The 14,903-nt window shown below is 44.7% G+C and overlaps 1 protein-coding gene across 5 annotated transcripts in view; it reads right to left on the minus strand.

Annotated features, from left to right (window-relative positions):
• Positions 1–1,287: 1,287 nt before the first annotated feature.
• Positions 1,288–14,903, minus strand: part of CLUAP1 (clusterin associated protein 1) — a 62,147-nt gene continuing 48,531 nt past the window's right edge. Inside the window, exons 10-13 of one of the 5 annotated variants that reach the window (XM_062611882.1) lie at positions 12,322–12,429; positions 3,454–3,509; positions 2,079–2,123; positions 1,288–1,565 (exon numbers count right to left, since the gene is read on the minus strand). In XM_062611882.1, coding sequence (XP_062467866.1) covers positions 1,419–1,565; positions 2,079–2,123; positions 3,454–3,509; positions 12,322–12,429 — 356 coding nt within the window. In that variant the 3' untranslated portion in view covers positions 1,288–1,418. The remainder of the gene's footprint in view (positions 1,566–2,078; positions 2,124–3,453; positions 3,510–12,321; positions 12,430–14,903) is intronic. The other 4 variants (XM_062611884.1, XM_062611883.1, XM_062611885.1 and 1 more) reach the window with 4 other exon arrangements.

The following is a 14,903-nucleotide window of genomic DNA, read 5'->3' on the forward strand; positions in this document are numbered from 1 at the left end:
ATCAGGACATACTTATCCCTTGGGAGAAGGATGTGTTGAGAACAACCACCTCCTCCCTGACTGTCACAGCACCACCCTAACAGTTCTGCAGGAGGGGTAAAGCACCATCTGCTGTGTCTGCTTTCTTTGAAGTGAGGTGCAAAATGCCAATTAATTTTGTAGAGTACAAGGAAGTGCCCTAACACCAGCCAGTTTAGCTCCAGCCTGTATGACTGTGTTTCAGCACATCACTGCACCCATGTATGTCCCATCACTACACAAAACCTGTGCTGCATTCACCTGTAAACTTTTGTCCCAGCTTGACATGCCATTTCAAGCTGTGAGCTCTGCTGATGGGGAACTGCCTTGGGTGCGATGGTTCCACCTTTGGGTTCAGCAACACGGAGAGATGAAAAAGCTCTTGAGTTTTCAAGTAACTCACATGTATTCTTTCCTTCAGTGCGGTAATGGAGGGGTTGGACCTGCCTCTAGGCTTCAGATGGAGGGAAAAGCAAAGTACTTTGCCGATGTAATAAAAGGGAAGAGCAGAAGAACAGCCAAAACACTCTCATCTACCCTCTTGAACATACACCAAAAAGAACTCTTCTAATCAAGCTCTGAATTCTGCTCCTGTGAAGACAAAATGTGACACTAAAGCAGAGAAAACACACTAGATGAACTCCAGCCCTTGTGTTCACCTGAATGGACCTTCACTGATGGCATCACTATGACTTACTGAACAAAAGCCCAAGTTTTGGCCCATTTGAGTGCTGAAATCTGAGTCCACCCCAGAAGTACCAGAATAATTAAGGGGCTAATTCCATACAGATTAAGTTATAGCACAGTCTCTCAGAGCACACAGGGACTGAAGTTTGAGAACAATTCCCACCAACACAGCTGAAATACAGAGAGATGCTGCACTGAAGGTGGTATTTGAGGACCCCTTCACTACCTTCCCAGTTTTAATTTCACTCCTTCAGTCTAACTGGTGCTGCTCTTTGTGGAGACAAGCCCTCAATTAAGTAAAGGATATGTTTAGGATAAATAGATTTAAGCCAAATTTAAAAACAATTTAAATGTATTCCCAGAACAGCTTTTCATCCAGTTTTATTAAGCCAAAAAAAAATCTGTTTGGACATAATAAAAGGCAGGGAAATCAAGCACATGATGCTCACTGGAGCATGAGTTTTGGCACTGCAATGCATGAGGGCCAGTTCTACTGCAATTACGGATATAACTGCACTCCACATTACTGTGATTCTTATTACAGATAAGTTGCTCATGATTTGAGAGTCTCAGGACTGGCAATCCATGTTTCATTTTCAAATTTAATGAACACTATTTAAAGACCCCTGAATTCATGCTGAAAAGACGGTGGAATATTAGCTCCTGGCTTGCATGCTCTCCAAAGTCTGTATTTCAAGACGTCTCCTACAGGCTCAGAAGTCATTATCACTTTCCTCCAGTGGCTCTGGTTTCCTTGCTCGGAGAACAAACTTTCTTGGTGAGATTTCTATGCTTTTGTCTTCCATATCATCCTCTTCCTCATCATCATCCAGGTCAATCTCACTATCCCCCGAGTCCTCCTGTAGGAAAGCAGAGTTCAAACCCAGCTCAGATCTCAGATGGCAAGGTATCTTTGCCAGCTCAGAAGTAAAGGCACTGCTGGTTGATGCTGAGTTGCTTCCTCCCCTGCACTCTTATCATGTACCTGCAGGCTACGGTGAAGGCTGCTTGTCTGGACTTGTGTGAATCCAGATTTGGACTTACTTCAGGGAACCGCAGCAGATTCTGCAAGAGTTTTTGTTCCAGCTCAGGCTGCTGTGTGCTGCTGGCCTTCCAAAACAATGAGGAGCCAGAGCTCAGCTAATGGCCCATAGGGGTTTCACCAGCAGCTCTCCATTTTGCTAGACAGTGGCTGCTTCACTTAATTGATTGACAACCTCCCTCCTCACCTCACAGGGCTGACAAAAGCGAACTCCCTGACTTCTACTGAATCTGGTATTAAAAACTTTGCAAAGTGTTTAAAGTAATACCTATTGAGAGACTGAAAAGACAAGGTGAAGTGAATGAAAATGAACTGCAAGAGAGAAACCCACCTGTGCCTTGGCGATGATCTTGGGTGTGCCTGGGGCAGATCTCCCCTTGGAGAACCAGAGTGCAAAAAACAGGGGAGGCAGAGTGGGGGGAAATACAAAAACATGAAAGAAAACAGAAAGAAACCAGCATGGGAGCAGGGGAGAAGGCAGCAAAGCCAGGCACAACTCAGGCATCATATGACACACCAACAAGTGACAGAGGCTGGGCATATAGCCGCTGGCTCTCTGATAGGCTGAAGCCTTCTCTCTTCTCAATTCCACAACCCAATTAACTCCTGGAGGGGTTCAAACCAGCCTCCCTAGTTTCCTTTCCTGACCTCAGACATGTGGATGCCTGCAAGGGTCCCTAAGCAAAGCCTCTCAACATCAGGGCCTGCTGAGGTGCTGTATTAAGAGGTCAGAGCCATGAGACAACTGAAGTGGCTGCAGCTGAGGGCAAGAAGAGTTTGAAGGCCTTGGCTTTCCACACCTGGATATGCCAGGGCTGTGCCAGAGAGGTATGTGCAAAAGTTGTGAACAGGAAAGTCCAAAGGGAAGAGAAACTGCAGAGGATGACTATCCAAATCTAGCAAGAACATGGTCAAGGACCATTGAGCAGCACTGTGACAGAGGTCACAACATCTTTGCCAACAGCACTGTCACTCCTGACCCTATCCAGAACTGGGTCTGAATGCCAAGGGCATAAATCATTCCCCAGAAGGCATCAAACAGCCTTAACCACATCCATGTGGCCCAAGCGAACAGCAGAGCATGATTTGCAAGTTCCTTTCCAGAGAAAAGGTGATGGGCAGAAAGGGCAGCTCATCCCTCTCTAGTAAGAGAATTAGCTCCCTTATTGCTCTAGTGCCTCCAGGTCTCTGCAATGAACACTCAGTAGCATTGCTTTTTTTCTCTCTTCTGGCCCTGCCTGAAGGAGAAATAGTCAGTGCAGAGCTTTGCAGGGCTACCTCAACACTGCCAGAGAGCTGTGGCAAACAGTGGGAGTTTCCTACTGTTCTTATGTCCTATAGAAGCGCATTCCCCTATCCACGTCCCTCTCATTTTTAACCTTCTCCTTGGGACTTTGGAATTGTGCTAGCTCACAACTTGCCCATTAACCCCTGCTTCCTGATCCATGGCATTCCTGCAGACCATGGGCTGTTAGTTATGCACTGCAAGCTGAGGGTAAAGCACAGGACAGAGATTGCAAGAGCAAACAAAACTGAAAAATGTGTTACTATGCAGATGAGCAAGCTGTCAGCTACAGGAAAGGAGGGAAAAGCAGGTCTAGGGCATGGAGATTCACCAGGTAAAAAGATGTTTCTCTAGCTGAGGAGAGGGATTTCATTCTAAAGCACTCGGAAAAGTTCTACAGGCATGTGGGATGGTTACTTACATCTTCCTCTGTATCTCCACCTTGCATTGTTCCCACAATCCGTACGCCAGTTCTTCCTGCAAGAGCAAAGAGAATCACCATAAAGCCTGGCTCAGGGTTAACACTGGGGGACAATGAAGGTATAGTTCTGTTTATATTTTAGAGGACCAGTCCAGTGAGAGGATGAGATCGCAATGCAGGTAAGGTCACCTCCCTTGCCAAGCCTCAGAGCTCAGGAGAAGGGAGAAGAGGGTAATGCTAGCAGTAATTACAGTCAGGTTGGTATTTCCAGAGCTACCTTATGCCAGTACAACAGTTCTGATAGAACAAGGGGCAACAGAATCATAGAATGGTTTGGGTTGAAAACGACCTTAGGATCATCTAGTTCCACTCCCCTGCCATGGGCAGGAACACATTATGAAACAGAAAATTCTATCTGAACACAAGAAACCACTTTTTTTTTTTTTTCACTGTGACGGTGGCTAAACACTGGAACAAGGCTGCCAAAGAGATGTTGTAGAGTCTCTATCTATGAAGATATTCAAAACCCAGCTGAGTATGGACACGCTCAAACCTCCTGTTTGAGCACAGGGGTCAGACTAGATGATCTCGAGAGGTCCCTTCCAACCTAATCAATTCTGTGGCTTGGCATATTCCTTCCTCTGCTTTGGTGTACAGAGAACAGAAGCCCAGTGGTAAGCCTCTTTGCTCAGATCCTTTCTGACACTCCAGCAGGAACCAACATCTCATAGGAAACCTACACAGAGTCAAGGCAAACCTTGAGAACTTCTTGTTGACAGCTGGATGTGTAGGCCTGAAGAGAGAGGTGGAGATTTCAGGGTTGTAGGAGTTCACTGTAAAAAGAGAACACGCTTGCACCTTGCTTCATTCCTTTTGGCTATGTAGATTCCATGTGAAGCAGGGAAGGTGCTGGCATGGTCTCCTGTGCTAGGAAAGGAGCTTGGAAGGCATTGGGAATGGGTATAGCAGAAATGCAACTGGGGAAATCCTGCATGTGGGCTGCTGGGGTGACTCAGCCATGCTTCCTGCAGCCACCAGCAGTCACTCAGCACCCAGCAGATGCAACCATTGCATGTCAACATCTGTTTATCTCCTCTTATCACTAATTTTCTCTATGCCAAATATAGATTTCTCTAACCTAGACAAATTATTTTTTATTTTTTTTTTACCATGAAAACAAAGCAACTTTTATCTTGCCACACCTCTTTTGCACCTCCCAAAGTACAGAAGACAGGTCCCTTTCATCTCCTTTGCAGACTGATTTGGGCTAGCTGTAGCAAAAAGCTAGCCCATCCAGAAGTCATCAAAAAAAACCCTGTTGTGTCAAGGCAGACAATTTAGAGGATCTTATGTCTTTCAATCAGAAGTGTCCCCTGTCCATCAGGTTGCTAATAACACCAGCAGTGGGGATGAAATTAGAAGATCATTCCTGGACAGAAGATCTCTCATCAAGCTTTAGAGACTTTTGCTCTAATTTACAGTAGACTAACCTCTAAATTTGGAGATGATTACAAGTCGCATTATTAGACGGCAATGGAACCACATTTTTGCCCTGCCTACAAGATGGCTCCAAGAGTTTAACTGATTTTGCTATGGAGAGGGCTCAGCATAAAGTGTTAGATAGGGAATTATTACCTCAAAAAGAGAAAGCAGCAGAGTGCTCCTAAAATTTACTCGTAAGACAAAGCTGACAGAGATCCTGAATAAAAAAGAGAATCAAGATACCACATAAGGAGAGATGATGAAACAGGACAGCTCAAAGATGCCAGGGGAAGAGCTTAGAGAATCTAACAGAAGGTCTGCAGATGCTGGATGCTGCTCTGCCATCAGTGGAAACATTAAGGGCATTTTACGGACATCTATCTGCTTTTATTTGGAGGAAGAGGAGGAACAGCTACTGCCCAGACTTTGATCCCTCCATCACTTAAGCCAGGCACATCTCTTTGAACTAGCGACTATGGGATCAGCAGGATTAGGCCCTGTAGCGCAACCCTGGGACACTCACAGGTGATGCCCTGGGATGCAGAAGGGCTGGAGCTCCAGCCTGTGCACTGTGCTGTAGACTAAAACAGGAGAGAAAGCGGTTTCCACATTGGTAGCAGAGCTTCTGCACCAAAGGCAGGAGCATTATTTTAACTTTCAGGTTTATAAACCCCCAGGTTTCTGTGTGTGGGAGCAGGTTGTGGCAGATTGCTGCAGAGCATTTCCGTACATATTGCGGGGGCAGGAAGCAGAGGAGTTGTCTGCACGGGATGGGAGAGCTGGCAGGTATTGGGGTGTTTATGGCTTTACGTTTCCTGGGCTCAGTTCAGCTGGGCTCAGCTTGCTGCAGCATTAGTGCTGCACTGCTCTGGCCACAGAGGCTCCTGCAGCTTGCACGTGCTTGACAGCCTGTTGTGTTTCCTTACAAATAATGTGAACTCAGCCAGGACAGGGTGTACAAAGTGATTATTGGGCAAAATGCTAGTAATGAACAGACTGTAATTCACTGCACCTTTGGATTCAAATCTCATCTCTGTGCACTGCCATGGTTTATAGCCACTGAGCCATCAAAGAGCAGAAGTGGACATGCAGCCATGATTTGAAGCCTGTGAGCATTTGCCATTTTCCCTCTGCATGTGATGCTTGCCATTGTGATAACCCAAGCAGCTGCCCGCAATGGATCTGCAGGACTGGAATGATTTACACTGTCTACCAGCAGTGGGTGTATGCTAACCCTGTGTCTGAGAGCAAGAAGCAACACAATCTGAGAGGTTAGGACAACCATGAAGGAAAGGTAGATTTGCAGCTGGAACATTTTGCTCCCATTTCAGAGATGTGCCTTTAGTTTCCAGCTCTTACTGCAAACTCAGAACATGAGCTCAAATAAGACACCTCCCCTCTGCACCACCTCCACACACAGAAAACTGAGATAAATCTTTTCCCTGATGGTTCTGATCTGTGTGCCCTTTGGGCACTGTGTTCTTAAGTATAAGTGTACCCCTTAGTGCCAGGCCCTGATCTCAATAGCATTCTCTAGGCATTGCCAAAGTACAATGATTAATTAAGCACACTTCAGCTGCTGCCCAGGCTGAGGATGCTCTAATTATTTCTCCACAAAAAGGAAATTCACTTGGAAATGAGTGAACTGGCTCCCATCATTACAGACCTACAAGCTCCCCTCCTTCTCCATCACGTCCAGTGTTGCAATGGCCACCACACAAGCTGAAAGTGCACAGAAATACCTCCTCCCTCTCAGGGAGCACTTAACTTTGCTGATACAAAACAGAGAATCGTAGGATCAGCCAGGTTGGAAACGACCTTTAAGATCACCAAGTCCAACTGTTCCCCAGCACTGCCAAGGCCACCACGAAACCATGTCACTGAGGGCCTCGTCTACAGGGTTTGTGAACACTTCCAGGGATGGTGACTCCACCACTGCCCTGGGCAGCCTGTTCCAATGCCTGACCATCCTTTGGGGAAGCAATTGTTCCTAATATCCAGTCTAAACCTCCCCTGGTGCAGCCTGAGGCTGTTTCCTCTTGTCCTACCCCTTGCCCCTTGGGAGAAGAGAGCAGCCACCTCCTGGCTCCATCCTCCTTTCAGGTGGTTGTAGAGAGTGATAAAGTGCCCCCTGAACCTTCTCTTTCCCAGACTAAACCCCAGTTCCTCAGCAGTTCCTCATCAGACGATCTCCAGACATACAGCCAAAGGCAGGTCTGTTGGGAGCAGATGCTGAAATGATGGGAGGAAGATCTACTTCAAGTTAAGACAAATTAATTTCTGTGAATTCCAGTCACAGCCCTTTTTCAGTGTTTCCAAACATACCTGATTGTCCCCCTTTCCCCAGCTACATGAGCCTGGTAGTATTATCCAGCAGCACATACTGGGTTCCACTTCCTCCAGTGTACTCACTTTGCTTTGTCTTTTATTCTCACCTGCTGCATCCAGATACAGATTTGTTCTTGCTGTGTTAAACAGTGCAGGTTTTCACAAGCACAGATTTTATCATCCAGCAGCAAATATACTTGGTACCTGGCTGCCAGCACATCATTACCACATGGATCCTCTGGGTCACTTCTGAGAAGGTAAGACAGCTGCTCCCTCACTGTTTGACTTTGGACAGGTTGTTTGCTGAGAAACATTCAGAGTTTTATAAAGCTGTCTTCTTACAATAATGACTAAATGGGACCAAAGCTGTTACTGCCACAGTTGTGGAATGGTTTCTGGGCCTAACAGGGCAAAACTGCCCCTTAACACCAACATGAGAAAACATAAGCTAAAGCATTTGGATAACTGGTTTACAGCAGCTGACAGATCCTGGCAGTCGGAGTCTCTGCTCCACACTGTACTAATTTACTATCGACAGACACAGATCCATGTTTTTTCAAGCATGGACCATTTCTCCTTTATTCAGTAGCATTTCCACTGCCTACCTTGTTGCAAGCACAGTGCGTGCCAGTGTGGCACACAGTGTGTGCCAGTGCCATGGCGTAACCCAATCTGTCAGTGCTGCCACTCAGAAGAGGAGAGACCCTCATGGTGCCAAAATGCTAGTCAGAACTCTGGTCCAAATGAGACTGGGAAGATGGACCTGCGCATGTCATCACAACATTACTTCAAAATCTGCTGGTTTTGACAGCAAGGATGAAACAGATCCACTTTAGTTCAAGGGGAGACCAGACAGGTTCTTAGGGGAAAAAATAATTAAAACCAAACAATCTACTGAGGGTGGAATAAATTCCTGGAAACCACATCTGGCTCATGAAGTCCTCATGGAGGTTGAAAAAGCTTGAGAGCAGGAGAGAACCTGAGGGAAGTTCCTGCATTCTTTCCCAGGCATCTTCTTTCAGCCAGTGCTGGAGACAGGAGACCAGGCTGGACAGACCTTATGCCTGATCCAGCATGGCAGCTTCTCCATTCCCAGGACAAGGCTTTGCATTCTTTACCCTGATGTCTACCCCATCGGCATGTAAACAACCATCCTGCTGCAAATTACTGGTTTATGGCCTGTTTCAGGCAAAAGGTTTCTCTACACTGAGTTAAGACCTTCAACATTGCCTGAATTTCTTTTTCTTTGGCTCTCTGACAAAACGAAAGTCTTATTCCAAATGCCATCACTAACTCATGGTTTGGCCTCAGGGAAGTCCATGCATCTCTTTTATTTGCGTAGCAGCCTCACTAATTTATTGCCAGACAGAGTAAAATTGGATGTGAATTTTTATTGACATTGACAATGCTTAAACTAGAAGTTATGGATGATAAATCAATGCATTCTCTAAGTTACAAAAGCAAATGATTAGTGACATAAGAATTGATTATAATAAGCCCCATCAAGGTGGAGACTTGCCTGTAATTGTGGTGTTTTATAACAAAGCAGGTTGTGGTTTCACAAACCCAGAAAGCCAGCATCTGTCAGTTTGGTGACTATCCTCCCAGGCATTTATTCTCGCCCCCATGCCTGCTCCCTCCATGCACAGAAACCTTCCTGGCTTCCTAAATCTGGGTCTGCTGTACAGTTGAACCAGAAGCATTGAACTCAATGAAAATACCATTTCCACAGCACCTTACATGCTTACTCCTTAACCTGCTACTGCCTACTCCTCTTTGTACACAGAGAATAAGGGTTTGATTTTCTTTCTGTACCACAGGAACTGGCAGCCTGTTGCGTGTCTCCCAGTTAACACTCTTTTCTGCTCCATGGGAGAATAAATCCTATACTTTCAAGTCTTCTAACTGGCTAAAAGAATAAAACCAGAAGCAATAGTCAAAGCTGCATTTACTTCAAATTTTACTGCGTCCAGACAAACCTAGTGAAAGGACTCTTGAGGGTTGATTTTTTCTCAATTATACCATGTGGTCTAATAAGAGAGATTATCTCTCCCCGTGAATCTTGCCTCTATAATGGCAAAACACACTGCTCACCTATTACAGACAGGGGGATGAAGACTTATCTTACAATATTAATAACCTGGAAATTAGAAATGTAAAACTAAAGCACAGCAGGAACGGACCACAGTGGACATTTCTCCTCAGACTGAGAGCAAACAGGGCTCACAAGCACACCACCATGCAAGAACACACAAAGCTTCAAAAGAAAGTGATTGAAATATTGTGAATAAAGTCAAGGAAAAAAAAACATCAAATAATACAAATAATATTCTTGTTGTGCTGCCTTAATAATTGAGTATATTCTAAATGCAAGCTACCTGTGAGGGTCATGAAGTCAAACATGTAACCTCACCATCAATGACAGACCTGGACCAGAAAAGCCCATTTACACCAGTGGAGAGGAGCAGATTTGAGCCTGCTCTCTAGGCTAGAACTGCTTGTCACATAGTGTGCACTCTGCATCAGGCTGGAGCTCCTCAAGGAGAGCTTTGGCCTGACTCATATCTTGACACAGTCCAAAGTTTTGTTCCTATGTTCTGGACAGAGAAGTATGGGCAGGACTGAGCAAGCTCACTCTAACACCAGCAGCAGAGATATCCCTAAGTTGAGTTTTCCTAAACAATAACTGCTGACATTTTGAATCAAAGCCAGTGGCACAGAGAGCCCACTATTAACCTCACAGTGTAGCTACAGCTAGAGCTACTGGGTAGATGCCCAAGGTGATGATGAGTAACCTCAGCAAAGCAGAAAAGTGAGACAACAATCCTTCTCTTAAGAGTCTAATGATGTTTGTATCCATCTCTGCAAGAAGAGGTTGCATTACAGCACTGTCAGACTGCAGTGTTTTGAGTTAGAATGGGGGAATAAAACCTTACTCCTTCCACAGGACCTGTCAGAAAGGCATCCTAGGAGCCAGTTAACACTCCTGGAGCTGCTTCAGTAGTTCACCATAGGTGAGAGACAGAAAGAGGACAGAGAGCTATGGGAGGCTTTCAACTGACACAGAGATAAAGGGAGTAAAGATCTGGATGGTGACTGTGTAGTAGCAAACAGCATACTCAGGGTATGCAAAAGTCAGGAGATAATTATCTGCCAGAAGTAGTTTACTGAACACTAGAAAGAGACCTAACAAAAGCACAGAAAGCAATCTAAACAGCACAGCAGAGGAAACATCTCAGGGATTTGAACCACTTGCTTTAAGTCTGACAAGCTAATGTTGACTCTCCATTCACCATAATTAATGATAACAAAATTATTCCTAGAAACAAATATACTAGCAACAAAATATATAACTTTTATTACAAAACTTTTCACTCCTTGTCGTGGTTTAAACCCAGTCAGGCAACTCGTTCACTCACTCCCCCCCTTTCTTGCCCTCCCCCTGCTCCCGGAGGGACGGAGAGGAGAATCGAAAAGAATGCAACTCCCACGGGTTGAGATAAGAACAGTTTAGTAACTAAGGTATAACACAAATCACTACTGCTACCACCAATAATAACAATGATAAAGGAAATAACAAGGGAAGAGAATACATCATCTCACCACCAGCCGACCGATAACTCGCCCCCCCCAGCCTGACCAAGCTCTGACCGATACCTCCTCCAACCCTGCAGTCTCCCAGCCCTTCCGGCTAACTCCCAGTTACCTCCTGGGCATGACGTGCTGTGGTATGGAATACCTCTTTGGTCAGTTTGGGTCAGGTGTCCTGTCTCTGCTTCCTCCCGGCTTCCCCTCCTCCCTGGCAGAGCATGAGGCTCACAAAGTCCTTGGCCAAACCAAAACATCGCTATCAGTTCTGTTCCCAGGCCGAAAGTCAAAACACTGCACTGCACCAGCTACCAAGAAGGAGAAAAATGACTGCTACTGCTGAACCCAGGACACTCCTAAAAGTGGTATTAAGAGCTCACTGCAGTCAGAACCCACATCACGAGATTATGATGCCTTTTGAGATAAAGCATCACACAGTTACCCAGTCACTTCCAAAACTCTGAAAATGTGTACAAACCTTTCCCTGAGAAATGGCAATGTAAAAATCCTTAGTGAATAGTAGTGTTTCTAGCACTTCTCAAGAATTTTCAAGTTTCATGAATAACACAAGAAATGAGGATAAAAAAATGCTTGAATTATATTAATGTGAGAATTCTGGCTTCTTCCTCTGGTCTCACTCAGAGAGAGGACAGCAGAATTCAGCTCAGAAAACCACACATCTCAGCAGTATTGTTCCATATCCAAGTAACAGGTCCCAGCAGAAGAAGTGGCACACGAAACTACACACCCAGGCACCCCATCCAGATCCCAGAAAGGCTTCTGCTGATGGTCAGAATCACTCACCACTAACAAGATCACCCAGAACTAACCCTATTCCTGGGTTCATTTTGCTTGATTATAGACTGAGCAGAGCATTTACTTCTCCACTAAGTGAAACACAGATCCTCAGAGGGTCATTTCTCTGAGCTGCTTCTGACCAGGACTCTAGTGGAATCAGCAGCCAGAGGTGGCAGCTCCACTCCACATGAACAGATGTCCTTCCCTGAAAGGAGTAACTCAGGTTATCCATTTGACCCATGGGTTAGAGGAATAATTCAGGTTATTCCCATATGACCCATGACTGTGTCAGTGTAGGTGGCTTTATGGACTTTCTAAAGGTCTCCTTTTGAAGAAGACTACTAGAATGAGTGTCAACAGCTAAAAGGAAATAAGTGCTTGCAATAAGAAATGGTATTACTTTTCTAAGGCTTTGTATAAAGCTACTTCAGGAATCTCTAAGGCAATATCAAAGAAGGATTTTCCTCATGTGGTACTTTTTTCAGTAAATAACCCTTAATTTGCTCCCCTGAAAGCGCTGTTTTCTCCACAAGACACTGTCCTCTTACAGCTCATGAGAACAGAGCAGTGCCCAAACCCTTCAGTGGTACAGGGCCTTCTTTCAATTTAGGTTACTCACATAATCCCAGTGTACCATTCTGAATAAAGGCAACTAAGGGAAGGTTCAAATACCTTGAAGCAATGTTCCCGTGGCAGTGTGCTGCTTTCTGGTCTGCCTGTCTTGCGTTTCACTGTCGGATCCATCATTATCTTGAATCTCTACATCAGAATCGTCATTAGCTGGTTAAAACAAAAACAATTGATAAGTATCACTCAAGCCAGCAAAACAGTCTCCACTCTGTTCCAAGATGAATGAAAAATGTAGTCTTAGGCAGACATTGGTACTACTGATGAGGATAGGTAAACAGCCAACGTCCACATCCTGAGGAAGGCTTCCTCCTTCACAGAAGTGCCAAAGAAGCATAGGTATAAACATTGTCTTGGGACAACCTTTGGATTGTACCATTACACGGTTCTGAATACACTCTCTGGGTACAAAGCATACGTACAGTCAGGAGGTGCTATTTCAGCAACTGATTTAAAGATAAAAACCATTTTAAAATGTTTGGAAAGTGTGGGCTTATTAAAACATTTCCTAGTCTTTTACCCCAGCATAAGCAATATCAAAACCTCTTAGACCCTTCACCTCCCATTTAACCATAGTTTAGAAAAACGCAGTAACACATCCCCAGATAAACAAAAATAGTTACAGCCAAACCCAAGAGAGACAGGAAAGCTTCACAAGATGTATGAACTTCTTCAGCTGTTTCCACAATCTGCCTTTGTTTTCTTCTTCCTATCCAAACTAAAGCCCTTCAGCTGAACAGAGCTGATGCTGTTTGGTGCTTGTGGAACTAGTGCTATGGCAAACCCACCAGCATCCCATGTGAGGTCAGCCCCCAGCACAGCAACAATAGCTGCTAATTATTTAGAGAAAAGAGGCAATTCTTTGCCAAGTACATTGAATTAAGGACATCTAAGCTGAGAAAGGAAATAACTGCTTTAATTATGATCAGTAATGAGCTGACACATCTTTCCACTATTTAATTATCAGACAATATACAAACATTAGGCATTTTTCCATCATTATTTTCATTGCAATACTAAGTTAATGACAAAATATAACGGCAAGGGATGTATTTGATACCTGGTAAGATTACAAGGCTGCAGCAATGTTAGAATCATAGAATCCCAGACTGGTTTGGGTTGTAAGGGACCTTAAAGCTCACCCAGTTCCAACCCCCTGCCATGGACAGGGAATTAGCTGCAATTTCTATTTGTGTGCACCTTCTTCTCTGGCAAGTGAAAGAATCACTCTCTGCCCTGTGACCTGAGTACTGTTTCTGCTTACCTGGTGTTCAGGAAAGTGAGTTTTTTTTCAGCCCTTGTCCACACAAACTCCTTGGGAAGAGCGATGTTGGGTCTAGATAAAGGATTCAGATTTGTGCTCTCTATGTTAAAGAACCAGACTATCTCATCTGCTACGGTTCTCACTGCTATTACTAGAACATCCTCGTTCTTGTTTTGTGGCTTTTATTTTTTTCTTCCTTTTTCCCCTCCCTTTCAGGCTGTTATTTGTCATGCAGCAAAAGGGGCCAGAGCCAAGGATGCTGCAGAGAGCCCTTATGATCACTTTACTAAACCATTTCCATTTTATCCCCATTAGCACTATCTGCTGCTTGCTGGGATCTCTCCAGACCATGAGTTGTCAGCTGAGATGGGACTAATGGAGCCAGTGCTCTGCACTGACAACCCAAAGAGGTCAACACAGCTACCACCACTTTGGGAACACAGCTTAGAGCAGGGAGGCAGCTCTGCTCTGGCTGGGAACATGACTTAAACATGGGGCTTGAATTTTCCATTTCGCTTCTCCGGAAAACCTTTTTCCTCTTTTTAACCTTTTGTGTTAACAGACTCTCATCTATAACACTTGAATACATTTCCCTTGAGACAAACCAGTGGTAAGAAAACAAGAATACATAGGAATTAATTCTTCTGGTGCTCCCACACCTGTGGCTTAGTGCTCTTCTGCACCACATGAACCCTTCCAGCTCCCTGCACTCCAGCCACTTCTGACCTATTTCAGCACGCAAAAGGAAACTCGTTTCATCGTATAATTCTCTACGGTATCTTTCTGTTGGAAAGTGGGTCTTGCAGGAAAATCCCACGGTAAGTGCCTTGCAATAGAAGTGATACCTACTGTAGAGAGAGAATCAGTGTCTGGGGGGCACCAAGCTGCTGCTCTATGAAAGGAACTAATTTAAACACAGCTTTTTTAATCCCTCACCTTGCCCTTTTCTTTTTTCCCTCAGGTTCTCCGCTATTCTCAATTCCCATCTTTCTCACACTGTGTCTTTTATCCCTCTTCCCCACTAGCTCAGATGTTGCAACTCTTGCATGTAAGTAAGTGAGGAAGCTGCAATTTTCTGCTGTTCAGCCCATGTGTAGATACCACAGAACATCCCTGGCAAGCCCCAGGGAAATGTGCTTGTTTTGTGCCCAGCTCTACTTTTTGTCTTCCAAAGCATGCTCAACAAGACAAGTCAGTAGTAATTATATGTCTAGCTTCCAAGTCCCCCTTTATAAAGCCTGGATTACCCTTCAATAAAAATGAAGAGAAGATTCATCAGATGAATTATCAACATATAAACCCGGTGCATTACTTTTCTACTGACATGTGACCTTGTTACAGATCTATAGTGAGAGTCTGGATT

Source organism: Pezoporus occidentalis, unplaced genomic scaffold (assembly GCF_034315485.1).
Source record: "Pezoporus occidentalis ecotype Australia unplaced genomic scaffold, CSIRO_AGI_Poc_V1 ctg158, whole genome shotgun sequence".
Lineage (NCBI taxonomy): Eukaryota > Metazoa > Chordata > Aves > Psittaciformes > Psittacidae > Pezoporus > Pezoporus occidentalis.